This window comes from Microplitis demolitor, chromosome 5 (assembly GCF_026212275.2).
Source record: "Microplitis demolitor isolate Queensland-Clemson2020A chromosome 5, iyMicDemo2.1a, whole genome shotgun sequence".
Taxonomy (NCBI): Eukaryota; Metazoa; Arthropoda; class Insecta; order Hymenoptera; family Braconidae; genus Microplitis; species Microplitis demolitor.
In genome coordinates this window covers 22652357-22668270 of record NC_068549.1, presented here as the reverse complement: position 1 = coordinate 22668270, position 15914 = coordinate 22652357, and the positions used below count along the sequence as shown (strand labels likewise).

Here is a 15914-nt window from a genome sequence, read left to right as displayed (position 1 = left end):
TGCTTGATAATAAAGATAAATAATGAGACAATGCAATTAAATAGTTTGATAAAATATTTATCTTTATTTACTAAAAATTATGAAATCTTATCATGAGTGTTATCAAAAAAAAATTAGTGACTTTATTGATTTGAAATATCAAGTAAAATGTAATTTTTAGCATTTGCTAATTGATAATTAATTAATTAGTTATTAAATAAATCCTTGATGAAGCGCATGAACCATAGCGTCAGCAACGCGCTTACGTTGTTTTTCGCACGTTATCGGCTTAACTTTCCAAACTTTTGAAATACTTATGGCGTCAGTGCCTTCAATGTCTTCGATATCGAATGCTTCTGATGCGTCCATTGTCATCACTGGCAAAGCTTCTATTGAAAATCCAAATCCAAGGACAAATTTTTCCTTGACCTAGAAAATTAATTTTCCATAAGATTATAGAATTAAATTTAATTACAAATTATGCCAAAAAATCCTTTTTTTTTGTGTATCCTTTGAAAAAAAAACAAACCTCTTGTAAAAATAAATCCCAAGGATACAAATCAGCTTTAGAACCCAGAGATAAAATTGTATCGATTAGATTTCTGTGATAAAACTTGAGAAGTTCTTGAAATTGATTATCACGAGTTTGTTTATCGGTACTAGTGTACAAAAAATACGCGATATCTGTAACTGGACTAGAACATCTTGCTAATTGAAAGTCCAGCAAAATAGCCGGTGGGTCCTTGGGGTCTTTGGAATCAAGTCGTAGCATGAAATTCGCTGCCCAAGAGTCGCCCTGAGTAACGACCGACGTCGGAGCTTCAGTTTGTCTGGAAATTTCCATGGCTTTTTCAAAGTAATAACGCGGGGGTATTGCAGTAAATTTTTTTTCTTCCTCCGTTCCTGGGTACTCTTTAGACACTGCGTCTTTGGCAACATTCACTGTCTCAGTCTGAAAATTTCATGTCCAGGTTTTCAAATTTTATTACAAAATTAATTAATTAATTATTTAAATGAATAGTTACATAGTACTCTTCGTACCACGCCCAATGTTCCTCAGTTCCATAGAAACATTCTTTGAGAATTTTGGGTATCTTAGCAAAAACATCAGGACACTGATCCTTTAACGCGAATGATATTCCATGAAATTGTCCGAGGGTTTTTAAAATCACCTGGATATCTTGAGGCTTCCATGGATCTTGTCTGGCAACGTGTCCATATCCTCGGGTCGTGATATCTTCCAGAACAATGAAGTCATTGTCGCCATCGAAATAAAAATCCCAGCACTGGGGAACTGGCAGCAAGTGCTTCAGATTCTTAGACTCCAGAAATTCTTTCATCAAAGGAATAACCTAAAAGTCCACCGAAATTTTCATAAATTATATTTGTTGATAAAATAATTTTAAAAAATGTTACCTTGCTGTAGAAATTTATTTCGTTTTCAAAAAACTCGGCGCTACGAAAAGTTTTACGTGTGGCCACATTACGTGGCAATGTTTTGATGATGACTTTCGTCTGGATTTTTTTACCGTCAGCCAGACCGTCTATCTGCACGCGATGCACAACTGAAAGGTAGTTGTCGCCTTTAGCTGATCCGGCTTCGAATTTCCATCCAGTCAAAGAAACATTGACGTTATTTGTCGCTTTGCTCAAAATATTTTTAAAATTTTCTTCACTGAATTTACTGCTAATTACTTCTGCCAAGTCCATGACTAGATTTTGAAGAAATCACCACTGGAACTTAAATTATAAAAATATCGCGGCTCGCGATTCAGACACGTGACTCGTAACTCGTGATTTGACAGCTACTGTTAGAACTCGGGTATATAGTTATTTAAATAAACGAGGACTGTAAATCAAGTGGGATCAAGTAACTTGCAGCAGGTTTTATGTAAGACTTCACTTGTCACAATCAACAAACGTTCACGGCTTTATCATAATTATTTTCCCCACTGCGTCCGCTTATATTGTCAGTCATCAGATATTTTTATCAATTAAAATCTTTATAAATATTATCATAGACTATATACATATATATAATTTTTTTTCATAGCCGTCAAAAAATCTTTTATCCGCAAAAACATTAATTACCTTAATTAACATATAAATCTAGTCTATAAAATATAATAATAATAATAATGAATAAACTTCAATGTCAAGTACGTTTCAATTCAAATTTTCTATATCTTAAATATAATTATACGCAGTACTGAGTAATTCCCCAAATGTATATGGAAAAAAAGGATTTCATGGTGCGAGAAATATTTTGCATTATGAATTGAAGTCAAAAATTTTCTTAGAACTAGACAAAATTTTTTAACGCTAAAAATTTTTTTTCGCGCCAAAAAATTTATTCTTGGGACAATTCAAAATTTTTTTCAGGTGATTAGAAATTTTTTTCGCTAAGAAATCCTTGTTTTCTGTGTAGGAGGACATCCAAGGTACGAATTTCAGGTACAAAAGATGAGTTATCATAAGAATGCTAGATGACTAATCGGTAAACATAAATAGTCTTGCTTTACGTCTCTCCTACGCAGGACAGGCGTAGAAAAATTAACTTATTTTTGAATAATTGACCCTGATTAATATAAATTGCTTTATATAATAAACAAGAAAGAAAAATTGTGTATATGTATGTATATATATATGTGTCGTAAATATCACCAGTCATTAAAAAAAATCCTTGAAATATTTTCCTGAAATAAAAAATCAAGGAAAGCAAAAAATAAATAAACGACAGTAATATTCACAGAGACTTTTTTTAATCTATTACAATAGCTCACATTTCTTTTATACAAAACATCTAAACAAACACGCATCATTAACATTAATGTGTGCATTTAACTACATTATAAATTTACTAACAAAAATAAAAATAATTGACATTTTTTTTTTCCACGAAAGTAATCAATAATTAATAATTACATTACAAGTAAATTAATAAAGCATCTAAATGTTTACACACCCTAATAACTTGTCAGTTTTACAAAATCATGATAACTTAAAAAAAGTCGGCATAAATTATTTACATAATTATTTCCATTAAAAAACTCAAGTTTTAAAAAATAAATTACATTTTTTAACATTTATTATTATTATAATTATTATTCAACAGCTTATAATGTCAGCATCAACAATTATATTTAACAACAATTAATCACGATGAATTTCCACTTCATCACTCATTTATTTTTTACCAATTTATTATTTTATCATTGCTCAATTATCACGAAGCTTCTATTGTAATTGTAACTGTAATTTTTTTTACTTTACAAAAATTTATCTGGACGTTATTTTTTATTTACGTAATCTACATATGCCGTAACTATATTATCTAGCAGCTATTTTTAGTTCATCATCAAATACATCCCCACATACCGAGCGCGTTTTTTTTTTTTTTAGTTTTTTAATTTTTTTTATTACAATCGATGATTTGAATTGACGATTTACAATGAGTTGTTGATTGAGAGGGGCTGGGAGATTTGTTGAGGGTCATGATGATCGTTATGAAATTATTTATTTAGTTTTTTTTTCGTGGCGCAAAGGCATGTTTGTTAATTTATTTATTAAGTTACCGTACTCGATGTCTCGATTCATTGTGCGTCGTTCCGTCCAATCTGATATCTATACTAGGTTTCTCTTTATAATCTACTTAGCAAATTAATTTAAATTAATTTATACCAGTTAGTTAGGGGATTGTTGCATAGATTTCCGGAATAGTTTGAATTTTTTTCCATTGATGAACAAGGAAATTTTAATTTTAATTAATTAATTAGGCAAGTTTATTCTTTAAATTAAGAATATCGCTGATTACAGCCAAAGTATAGAAAATATGAGAAAAGTATAAGAGTAAAAATTTTTAGAGAATTTAATTTCCTACAAAAAAGTCCCTATCAATTTTTATGTAAATTCAATAATTTATGTAGAATTTTGATTTTTGAATCAGACATTCAAATTTTTATTATTCTAATTTTTTATAAGTTTACTTTAAATTAAAATTTCGGCTGAAATATAAAAAATATGAGAAAAATATAAGAGTAAAATTTTGTAGGAAATTAAATTCTCTACAAAAAATATATCTATCAATTTTTATGTAAAACCAATAGTTTAGACACTAGAATTTTTTAAAGTGATTATTAGATCGTATAAAAATAATTTTTTTTGAAAAGTCAAAAAATAAATGATATTTAAAAAAATTCCATGAAAGTCCTTGGATCACTTGGAAAAAATCTCAAAAAATTCCTTATTGCTATTCCTAAACTAACACCTTTTATCAAAACCATAAAATAAAATCAATGATAAAAATAAACTAATGGTTCATTCTACGACCTTCCATCGCGGCAATATCATCAACGGATATGAGTTTCTCAATGGGTATACAAGACAATTCACCCCCGACGCAAGATTGGGGCTGTTGCCATCTTGCTTCTCTCTCAGCCTCTTTGGCCTTAACCTCAGCCTCTCTGGCCCGTCGTTCTTTTAATTTAAGGGAAAATATCGCCACCGAACGTGCGCGTTTCATCAGACTCTGCTTAACACGTGTCTTTTTAGCTTCACGGTCTTCCTTCGATGGTTTTTCTTCCTCCTGACTAGAAATAGTACGTGTCGAATCAGACAGCCCTGCCGCGCCAATCCCGTGAGCTCCTTTGTCATTTCCTGGCCCTCCACTGGATAATCCACCGCTTGATTCATGACCTGAAGACCTACGATCACGTGAATCCGTATCACGTAACTGTAAATGATGTGACAATTGTACGGATTGAGATCCCGAATGATGTCGGTCACGTTCTCGGGCTTTTTCTTTCTCAGGCGAGAACCGGAATTTTTGATTGCGGTGGGTTTGCATCCATGGAGGCGCTGACCTGCGCACCAAAATTTAAAATAACTTAATTTTTAAAAAGCTTCAGCACTTTCACGCCTTACGCACCTCAGAAGATCGCTGTCCGATGACGAGGCCAATTCTTTAGACACAATGCAGTCAGTGGATCGATGAAGAGTCAAATCCTCGACGTTACTCTCCGGAGCCCCAGTGATCTCCGAATCACTGGACTTACGTCCAGCAGATCCATCGAGTCCAAGTTTCCTCACCCAGTCCACTCCGCCATGGGGACCGATAGTCAAGTGATGGCTGTACTGATCAGCACCAGGTGATGATGAGTCACGATCACTCGTCAGCCAGTCTCGAGATCGCCGACCTGGTAAAAATCATGAAAATTTTATTTACCCCAATAATTCAAAGCAAGTAGACAAAAAATATTTACCCCGCTCTCCACCGGGAATCGAACATCTAGGAGTATTATGAGACTCGCGAGTAGTGCTGGTGTTGAAGCTCGCTGAGAAGAGACTTCCGGAGTCGCTGGTGCTGCCAATACTACCAGGTGTCTCCAGAGCTGGAGGCGTCGCTGCTATTTTAGGCATCGCGGATACCCCGGGTGTCGGTGGACTGCTTGGGGTGTGGATCGCTGAAGACGTTCCCGTGTCAGCAGGTGTCCCTTCCTGACTCGCTCCATTTTTCTCCGAGTGGGACCCAGCCTGGCTGATGAGGGCCGCTTCGGCATCGCTTTCACCGTCTGCTGGACTCACCACGAACCTCCCTGAGTTCGAAGCCAGTTAATCGGCGCAAAACGCCATATCATACTAACATTTTTATATAAACACGCTCTACTTTTAAATTTTGATTTTAAAAAAAGAAAAAAAAAAAAAAAAAAGTCCACATCTCAAACGGGTATTTCGTACCCTCTTTTTTCAGACGGGCAGAGGGCACTCTTGCGCTTGAGGTGCGGAATAAAAATCATCAAATGCGTGTTTATAATCTATTTACCTATAACCGTCTGTGCCTGTTGGTCCGGGGACGGTGTTGATGACAGCCTTCGGACAGCCTCGCGCCTCAGAAATTCAACCTTGGCCATTTCTGTAGCGACCCAGCTTGGAATGTCGGGTATCGCGCAGATTATTATGAATCTAATTGCTAACATAATGTGCTCGAGGGCGACGATAAGAAGGATTGTTTGCGTCGCTGACATCTCGGGAAACATGCGCTGCACTTGACCACTCAGACCAATTAGGGCACAATTCACCAAAATTGCTACTAAACCCATTGCTTCCATTGCGTTCTACGTGTCAATTTAATTATCATTATTGTCATCATCGTAATTTAATTATTTATTTAATTATAAAGCACTTAATCATACTATATATGGGACACTAAAGTCAAATTTTTGAAATATTTTCGAAAAAAATTATCGTATGGAAATGAAAAATTTTTATTTCAAAGCTAAATATTTTTTAGTTTTCAAATACACTGAAAAAATTTGAGGATTAAATCCGGAGTAAATGCGGAGCAGGTGACATTTATTTAATCTCGGAGTAAATTTTACCCCATACCGGAGTATTAAATAAAATTAACTCCTCTAGTTTATTTCATTATTAAAACTCTGGTTTGGGGTAAAATTTACTCCGAAGAGGAGTTTATTTATATATTGAAACTCCAGTTAGGAGTAAAATTTACTCCGAAGGGGAGTTGACTTTAATATTAAAATTCCTCTTCGGAGTAAATTTTACTCCTGACTGAAGTTTAAATATTAAAAAAAACTCTAGTTTGGAGTAAAATTTACTCCGAAGAGGAGTTTACTTTAATATTGAAGCTACGGTTTGGAGTAAAATTTACTCCAAAGGGGAGTTTATTTAAATGCTAATACTCCAAATCAGAGTGAATGCGGTTTTAAATAAAATTCAGTGTACTCTCAAATTACTCCGATGAAAAAACAAACTTCCCAGTTACTCCATATGAGGAGTGATTTTTTAAAACTCCAGAACTTTGAGTAATGGAGTTAATTTGGATTTGAATAAAATTTGTAATTACTCCGATTTTACTCCCGATTTTTTTAGTGTATGATGAAATTTTACTAAAAAAAAAAATTCTCTAAAGTTACTGGCTAAAAAAAAAAAGTTTTTTTTTTTTTCATTAAATTATAATTGATAAATCCAATGAACTTACTTGCCAAGTACCAATACTCGATACCCGTCGACCAAACGGACGTTGCAACACAAAACAAAGTTTAAAAGCGTCACCGCGTAATTCCAATAAATTACCCAGTAATGCTGCCATCGCCGCCAAAGGAAACGCCGATGAAAATAAACACACGTAGCCCAACTGCGATAGCATTTCCAAGTGCTCGGAAAATGCGCCGTCGTACTGAAATAGATAAATAATTATTTATTGGCCGATAAATTCATTTTACGGGCACACAACAAAAACTCTTGAGCAGCGCAGGGCTCGTGCTTATGCAGTGAAAAAATAAAATCAAAAATCAGAAATAAATAATTAATAAATAATAACAATAATAATAAATAAATAAATTGGTGAAGCAAACTATTACCTTTTTGATCGCCTGAATCTGCGTGTGACGACGATGAAGATCGATATGAAGAATTTATAAAAAATTATTAAATAATTTTGATAAATAATTTTTAAATTAAATTTTAAAAAACAATAATTAACACAAAGAACAAAGGACAAAATGAAATAATATGTTGATTAATTAACATATTAATTAATTTATTAAATCGACCAATTAAAAAAAAATAATTAATTAATTAAGCCAATTAATGTGCGGATGATAAATGAAATGTTTAATGGACAGGACGATTTAAAAAAAATTGGCGATCTAGAGTAGGTGAGGTCTAGAACCAAACCTTAAAAGTAATGTCACTAAGTAGAGAATTAGCAGAGTGTCCTACTCGGTACAGTGAACTCTCCAATTCCGCTTGGCTGATGGTCCGAAGCTGCTGTTGCTTTGCCTTGTCGTCCTTATTATCGGGCTTCTGATTTTCTGTCGCCTCCTCTGCAGGTTTCGTCGACGGACTGGTGTCTTCTGGTGGCGATCGCGCTTCGCTGGGACTCAAGGCCCCGAACATCTCGAAACTGAGTCGCGCTAGTCGCAATTGCTCGATTAGGTATGGGACCGCTGATTCCTTCAAATTACTTATCACTTGCCGTGCTATCAGTAGTGCCGCCAATTGCTTTAATAAAAAACAATGATAAGGATGATAATTGTCGTAATCAGGAAAATTTTAGTAAAATCCGACTTACTTCCTTTAGTCTTTCTTGATCTTGGAGATAAAACGCGATGTAAAATAACGAGAGAAATGAGTTGACAAACTGAAACTACAATTTTTTTTTAAATTAATTTTATAAAAAAATCAGACGTAGTAATTTTTATTTTTAAAAAATTTAGAACTTTTATTAAATTTTTTTGTGAAAAATAAATTATTTTTAAAATTTCAAATTTTCATTTTTTTGACTAAAAATTAAAATTGTTTTTTAAATTGATTTTAAATGAAATTTTGAAAATTTTGTTTAAAAAAATTTTCTTGAACGTTATTTTGACCGTTAATAATTTGGTCGTTAAATTTATTGAACCGTAAATTTGGCTGACCCATGACTCCGTATCTACTGACGTAGAAAAACTCGATTCCGCTTGTAGTAAAATACTTAATAAAAAAATACCTCTACAAAATAAATAAATAACAAAAAAAAATTACCAGGGCCACTTTGTAGATCAGATGGTTCTCGTACTCGGTGTCAAGTCGATAGTTTTCTGCGTCCAACACACATCAAATAAATAAGACTCTATCTACCTCTATTTATTATCAACAAGAATAAGTTTATTTCATTCTTAATTATTTAATCACCACTATCGATCTATTCTATTTCCTATCATGCAGAGCGTCAAGCTCCATAAGCGATCGAGACTGAAAGACCAATTTTCTCTGATTTAAATTTTTTCTACCATCTTTACAATAAATATTCAAGCACAGATGCTAAGTTGAGTTCTTTCAGTGATCGATTTATTATTTTATTTATTTTGACATCAATAATAAATGTTTTACCCAAATCATTTAACCAAACGGCTATTTTGAAGTACGCTTCGTCCATCACTGCTATCACTATCGCTAAAAGCACTTTTGGGACGTAACTCAACCAGAAGCCGTAACCAGCAGCCTCCAATTTAGCATCCCACCAGTCCTGGTAATTAAAAATAATAATCAAGAGATTTAATGGATGTTATTATTTTCCACCTTTAAGGTAACAAAAAGATGACAAATTACCTGGATCTGGAAACTCAGTATCATGACGATGAAGACGAAAAATAATGAGACTGCGATAACCGGAACGGTGATACAGTAACGGATGGCATTTCGTTTCCAATTAGGGTACGTGGGTTCGAGTCTTCCGGTAACGGGCGATACTTGCAACGTTCCCTTGAAAATATAATTTTAGTTGTAGCTGTAGTTTGAGATTTTTCATTTTTTATGACAAGTGTCCACTCGAGAACAAACGCTCGTTGAATAGGATGCTGGAAGAAACGTATAAAGACTTACGACAAACAAAGGCCGTGGTTCTACAAGTAAATCGTCCCGTTGATCTAATGTACCCCATTTGTAGGCCAGCTCTGCGCCTTTACGTTTCCAAGTTTCCAAGTACGCAGTCGCCCAGATAACATTGAAAATCGAGAAAAGAACATAGGCCACATCTTCTACTGCTTGATTCCTGCCAATGATGCCGACCTTCGCCAGCAAAATCATTTTAGTTTTTTTTAACTTCAAGGCGACTGGCTACAGAATCTTTTTTTTGCGTAATGACTTAAATTCAAATTTTTAAGATTAAAACTGAGGTTTAAAAATTTTTAGACAGCTTTTTTACTAAAAAAAAAATTCATAAAATATAAACTAACGAAGCAGCTTTCAAAGTCGAGATTCAATATTCTATAAAATGTACACAAGCGTTAATTTGGAGGCGTTAAATATATAAAAAGTGCTTTGGTATAGACGTTGTGTAAATCGATTCAGATTTTAAAAGCCAACAGAGTAAACAGGAAAATAAAAGTTTACCCAATATATGACACCCACTGCAGCAGGAACCACAAGCGCAGTAGTGTAGTGTCCCAGCCACGCAAAGTACATAGTTATTTTAACGCCAAAATAATTACAAATTTCGTCCAGCGGCTGCGGACTTAAAAAGGCTCTCACCCAGCTCTTTTGTAATTTTTCTAGAGCCGGAAGTTCGTGTAATGGAAACACCTGATTCATTTTTTATAATTACATTTATTATTAATTTTTGTTCAACCGAAGAATTTTTTTCATTGCAAATTACCTGGGAAATAATGCCCGCAGAAATACACTTGGGTATGATAGCTTGACCTTCGACTAATTTAACACCCGGAAGACTTGATAAATCTTGGTGAGTCGCTCGTAAAGTATGAAGAAGATGTAACACCAGAGATTGTCTCTCTTGTGTGGTAAAAAAAAGTGTCTGGTCGTCACTTCCTTCAAAACAATTTATCTCAGTGTGGATAAATTCTTTCAATCCTCCGCCGTACTCTTGTCTTAGGGCTTTTGGTAAATGAACTTCTTCTGCAGCCTTCAATAATCTTTTTTAAAAAAAAAAAAAAAATATATTTTTATTTTTAACTCGTAGACAAAATCATCTGTAAATTTTTTTAGAAAATTCATTCATCTAAAATCCGTTGATTTTTTTTTTGTTAAAATTTTTTTTAGTGACCCATTTTGCCTCAGATTTATTTTTGAAATTTTTATTGATGGTTTATTATTTGAACTGAAAGTAAAAGTGAAAAAAAATAAAATAAATAATGAAATTTTTTTTCGGTACTAATTTTGACGTTTATTATCTTTTTAAATAAAAGTAATTAAAGAAGTACTTAAAGTGATATATTTTTATGAGTAATCTTAAATTAACAGAAATAAATTATTGGACATTTTTTATAGCAAATATAACGATACTTTTAACCCGAATATGTCGCAGTAAATAATCTGAGAATACTAAAATAAATGAAAATGTTCTGTTTTAATATTAAAACTTTTAAATTAAATAAATTATTATCAGAGTTGGCTGTACTTTTCCGGCTGGCAAATTCGATAAAAAAATAATAATTGAAGTTATTGAAAATATCCGGTCGTGGAACTAACGCGAGTTAAACTTTAAACTTTTATAATTCCCGGGTTATTTTTTAAAATTAACTTGGGGGTTTGAATGAGTGAAGTAAATGGAGCTAAATAAATGGCGAAAGATACTCGACACGAGTACTTCTGAGCTCATAAACTTTTTTACAATTATAATAATAATAATAATTAGTGTAAAAAGTACTGGGAAGCTAATGGAGTACTTACACAGGGAAGGGTGCAGTTAAATAAAATCCGTAGCTATCAGATGACGTGTGATGTCGAACGTGGACTACAAGTCCTGGAGTTCCAGCACGTAATCTTCCTAATAACCACATTAGTATTTCGTCATTAGCGCCATTTGGAAACAACATTACTACATCGCATTCCTGTAAATTCAGTAAATATGTGTTATTATTATACTGGAAAATTTTTCCGAATAGACGCGTAATAAATTCGGAGTAAATGTGAAATTGACTTCTAAAGGAAGTTTATTTTGTTATAAAAACTCCGGGTCGGAGTGAATGTGGATTTAAATAAAATTCAGTTCCCTCCAAAATCACTCCGGAAAATAAACTTTTAAAAAGGATAAATTACAAAAAAAAATTATTTTAAAAAATTGCACTTGTAGTTTTTTTAATTTTCTACATGTGCATATTTTTAGTTTTTTTTTTTTTGGGATTGATTTGTTGGAAAAAAAAAGTTCAAAATTTGTTTTTTGTCTGCAAACCGGAGTCTGTTGTTTTTATATTTATTGAAGGTTATACAATTTTCCTAGCCCATTATATTGGACATTGATTTTTCTTGATAGTCTTGATAAAAATAAAATTAACAGCCACAAAAAGACGATAATATAAGAATTTTTTTTCTCAAGACTATTATTGAGGGGCTAAAAAAAAAATTACTCAATAAAATTATTGTTTTATTGATTTAATTAAATAACATCAATTTTCCATTTCATTAGATTTATTTTTTTTATTGTACAAATAAATGATTGATGAATAAACGGAGTTCGCTGTTCCCGTTAAATTTAATTAGTTGCGTAAACGAAAAAATTCCAATAAAATATTTTTTATTCAACCCTTTGAAGTCAGAGAGAATTTTTTTTATCCCCGGGCGTTAATGGATTTAATCAATTAGTACCAAAAAAAAGTAAAAACACATTTCGGTGTCCTTTGGGCATCGAAAGCCACTTTTTTTTTTCTACAAAATATTTGTAAAGCCAGTATATAAATTAAAAATATAAATACTGGATTTTTAAAAAAATTATTTAATTAATTTATAATAATAATTATTCCTATCAATATAATTAAGAAAATCATAATTGATTTTAATTAGCGGGCAATTAAAAAAAATTTCCTCTAACCCGTCAGTTAACAATTTTAATAAAAACTGAGGAAGTGGCTGTGATATTTATAGAAAAAAAAAATTAAATATGACTCTAAAGTGCTGATAAAAAAAAATTGTTATCAAAAATTTATAGCAAATGTCGGATGCGATTTCGAGATAAAGAATAATTTCAGACAATGATTTTTTTATTCAGTAGTACAAGTAAGTGACTAGGTCGTTCGCAGATATGTGAGCTATGTATATGATATATGTTTACATATATGTACGTATACCTAAAGATTGAGAGATATGTCGGTGAGGGGATCGTGTGAGTTGGATGACTGCCAAAGCAACGTAATTCGTGCCAAAGAAGTACAGTAAGAGAATCGAGCCTATTGCGCGAACCCACACTTTATTTAGCTTTTTGGGTACCGGTTCCTAGACTAACAGCAAAAAAAAAAAAAAGACGAAGTATCGTGTGATTGATAGTTTTTTTTGTTACGGGCATTATGGTAATCTGACGATTGCGTTTTAAATATAACAGCGGGTTCACCGACTCTGTAATAACAAATCGATTTTATAGTATACCTATACATGTTTATATATATGTTAGTTGTCACATTGACCATCTAGCGTCAGAATGCTTTGTAGTATGATATTCTACAATACAGTAGAGGTAACTCACGTGCGACTAAGTACTCGCGGTTCCATTGAGACCAATTGTTATTATACCCCGTCTCTGGGGTCATATTATTATAAATATATAACTTTTGCCATAATTTAATTCTTTGACTTCTATATATTTAATATTTATTGTATAAATTTATCATAAAGTACAATAAGGTCCCGTTGAATTTTTTTTTACCAAAGGACAAAATGGGCCGAGTTTAAAAAATCAAAATTTCACTTTAATTAGTCGACTGGATTGAGTAAATTATTTTTTAAATGTTTTTCTGCATGACAGGATGTACTTGAGGTAACAGACCCAATTACGGACACTCTTTTATTTAATTAATTAAATTAAATTGTCTGGAAATTAAATTTTGTTTAAAATTTTTTACGCGGTTCATTTTATCCTGCATTGAAATTTATTTTTTTCATGGCCAAGTCGTATTGTTATTAAATATTTTCTGGTGAGTGAAGTAGAATAAAATAAATAAAAGCAATATGTTACTTGATTGATGACGGATTTAAAAAAAGCCGAGAATAAAAATGGTTGAATTCAGTCGTTATTTGTGGAGAGGATGGAAATAGTTGAAGCTGTGGTTTTGCTGGGTGAGCAGAAAAAAAAACAAAAGGACGAAATCGCTTCATTCAGGCGACAGCTTTTGCATGCTGTGACCAATTCGATAAGAACTTACGTTGAGTACATATTCGTGTACTAAAAGCTTCACATTAATGGCTCTTCATTTACGTGCACATATTTCCATATTTCTTTGGATATATATATGTATGTGAACATACATTTATATAACAGGAGAACGAACACTAAACAAGAATTTTCATACATATAGTATAGATAATTGACATGAGCATAATACTATCCATTATATGTATTACATGATTGCCGATGTTTAATCGATTCTCTGATACCAAACACAGTCATAACATTTTGTGTCTCATATTCAATAACGGCAGTTTGATATAACACATACTCAATATGATCATCTGAGTTTTAAATCTAATTTGCGCCTTTGGTATTGGGAATATCGAAAAAGTCATAAGGACCTTTTTTGTTGCTCTTTAAATTTCCTACAAAAAATATCTGATTGACTTTTTTTGTAAAATCGATATTTAAGCTTCTAGACCCTTTAAAGCTCCAAAAACTCCTTCTGGAAATCTCTTACTTTAAAGTTCTGTAGAGATAAATTTGATACCGCTGTTACGTCTTAAGTATTGGAAATATCGTAAAAGTTGTTGAGATCTTTTTTGTAGCTCTTTAAATTCCCTACAAAAAATATCTGATTGACTTTTTAGTGGGAATGAATATTTCAGGCTCTAGGAGCTTACAAAAGCTCTTCTGTTGAAGTTGCATTTTTTATCATTTTAGCCATGACTTATAAATCGAATTTGTGTCTTAAATATTTGAAATATCGAAAAAGTTATAGAGTGATTTTTTGTAGCTTTTATCATCCTCTACAAAAAGTCTTCATGACTTTTTTTTCTACGACCAGTATTTAAGCGTATTTTTAAAAAATACGAAAGTAAAATTTTTCTGACTGAAAATATTTTTTTTTAAATAAATAAAAAAAAAAAAAAGTAACAACAATAGTAAAGTAAGTTTGAAATTCAGTATAAAACTTTTGAATTCAAGGAAATAATACATTTATAAAGCTGAATTATTGACTTTATAAATTCAAAGGCTTTAAAAAAAAAGAAAAAGAAAAAGATAAAACAAACTTTTGAGTGACAGTACATGGAACAAAGCTCTGAAAGAATTCCATTAAAATAAAATATTTTCTTTCCAGCTACTCACTTGAGTTGGAACCTTTTGGATCCATAGGCGGCGGGGAGTCATCAAATGACCAGTGCATGGTATCTTTCGCCTCAGCAGCCTCGAAGCTGTAAGTAAAATAATTTACATCCATTTTCTCCATAAAAAAATATAAAAATCCCTGCAAAATGCAGCTCTCAGCAGTTTCATATTTTTTTTTATTACAAGCAAGTACAAGTACAAGTAGTAAAAAAAAAGTATATCAAGAATAAGTAGTATCAGTCTTTTTCCTGCCTCATTCTCTTTTATCGAACGAACTCGGTCACCGTAAGTGGGCCGACGAATTCGAGAGGGGAACTTGGCTTCTGCCAAAAAAACTCCTCTAAACATACATCAATATTACCCAATAAAATTTTTTATTACCCTCGAAACACTAAACAAATTTACCCTCTCAAGGAAACACACCATTACTTAAAATCCACGTGACAGCTTTCTCATCACTAAATTTTATCGCTTCATTACTCAGTCCCATAAAAAAACTTGTTTAAAAAAAAAAACGAATTAAAAATTTCTTACCCTTATCGAGTGTTTCTTTAGCAGCCCTTATGACCTTTCGCCTCCTGACCCCATCACCGAGTGTCATCGCGTTATCACCACAATCATCCGCGCACAAGCTGTCATTGTTGATAACAGACTCACTGGCCGTAGGCAAACGCGATTCATTGTTATTAACGTTTGTTAATGAATTTATCGAGGAGTCGGACCCCTCGCCGCCTGGCATAATTAGCAACCCGGATCGGGCTGGAACTCGTTATTGAGGTCCTTTCACCTACAACCCGAGCGCTTATACTGACTCCCGCATGGCGTCGTTGTCGCAACACCAACCCTACTTCCCCACTTCTTTTTCTAGTAAACCGTTCTCACCCCCTTTAAATTTACTTACACCCTACCCCTATACCAACAAACGATGCGCAGAATTAACCAGCTTTCGTATTTCTACGCGCCATCTACGACGAAATTTTACTAAGCATGCGCTTTCAATCGATGACACACTCATCCCTTACAATATCTACCCCTATATATATTTATATATGCATATATATACAAATCTATTAAAATATCCACTTGTATATTTATATTTAAACTTACTTTTTAAATTGTCTTTAATTAACCAGATAATTAACAAATTTTTAATTACAAAAAAAAAAAA

General features: G+C 32.7%; 3 protein-coding genes across 4 annotated transcripts in view; 1 reads left to right on the top strand and 2 right to left on the bottom strand.

Moving 5' to 3' along the window:
• Window positions 1-138: 138 nt before the first annotated feature.
• LOC103570825 (uncharacterized) lies at window positions 139-1871 on the bottom strand. The gene is made up of 4 exons (NM_001414859.1): window positions 1396-1871; window positions 1005-1331; window positions 509-931; window positions 139-408 (listed from the first exon to the last, which is right to left on the bottom strand). Exons 1-4 carry the CDS (start codon window positions 1687-1689, stop codon window positions 193-195), a joined length of 1260 nt encoding a protein of 419 aa, NP_001401788.1. The 5' UTR covers window positions 1690-1871; the 3' UTR covers window positions 139-192.
• A 2249-nt stretch (window positions 1872-4120) lies between these two features.
• On the bottom strand, window positions 4121-15574 carry LOC103570828 (anoctamin-8). 2 transcript variants are annotated; one of them, XM_008548706.2, is made up of 17 exons: window positions 15281-15574; window positions 14747-14832; window positions 11170-11330; window positions 10136-10412; window positions 9874-10062; window positions 9364-9549; window positions 9091-9243; window positions 8872-9007; window positions 8524-8579; window positions 8072-8146; window positions 7720-8001; window positions 7359-7376; window positions 6977-7174; window positions 5801-6092; window positions 5241-5573; window positions 4907-5174; window positions 4121-4841 (listed from the first exon to the last, which is right to left on the bottom strand). In XM_008548706.2, the coding sequence occupies exons 1-17, from the start codon at window positions 15483-15485 to the stop codon at window positions 4289-4291; spliced, it is 3468 nt and encodes a 1155-aa protein (XP_008546928.1). In that variant the 5' UTR covers window positions 15486-15574; the 3' UTR covers window positions 4121-4288. The 2 variants fall into 2 exon arrangements, with proteins under 2 accessions (XP_008546928.1, XP_008546929.1); XM_008548707.2 differs by lacking the exon at window positions 7359-7376.
• The window catches only part of LOC103570826 (anoctamin-5), a 28645-nt gene continuing 27471 nt past the window's right edge, over window positions 14741-15914 (top strand). The window contains exon 1 of the mRNA XM_008548703.3: window positions 14741-14834. The gene's annotated coding sequence lies outside the window, so the exon portion shown is untranslated. The remainder of the gene's footprint in view (window positions 14835-15914) is intronic.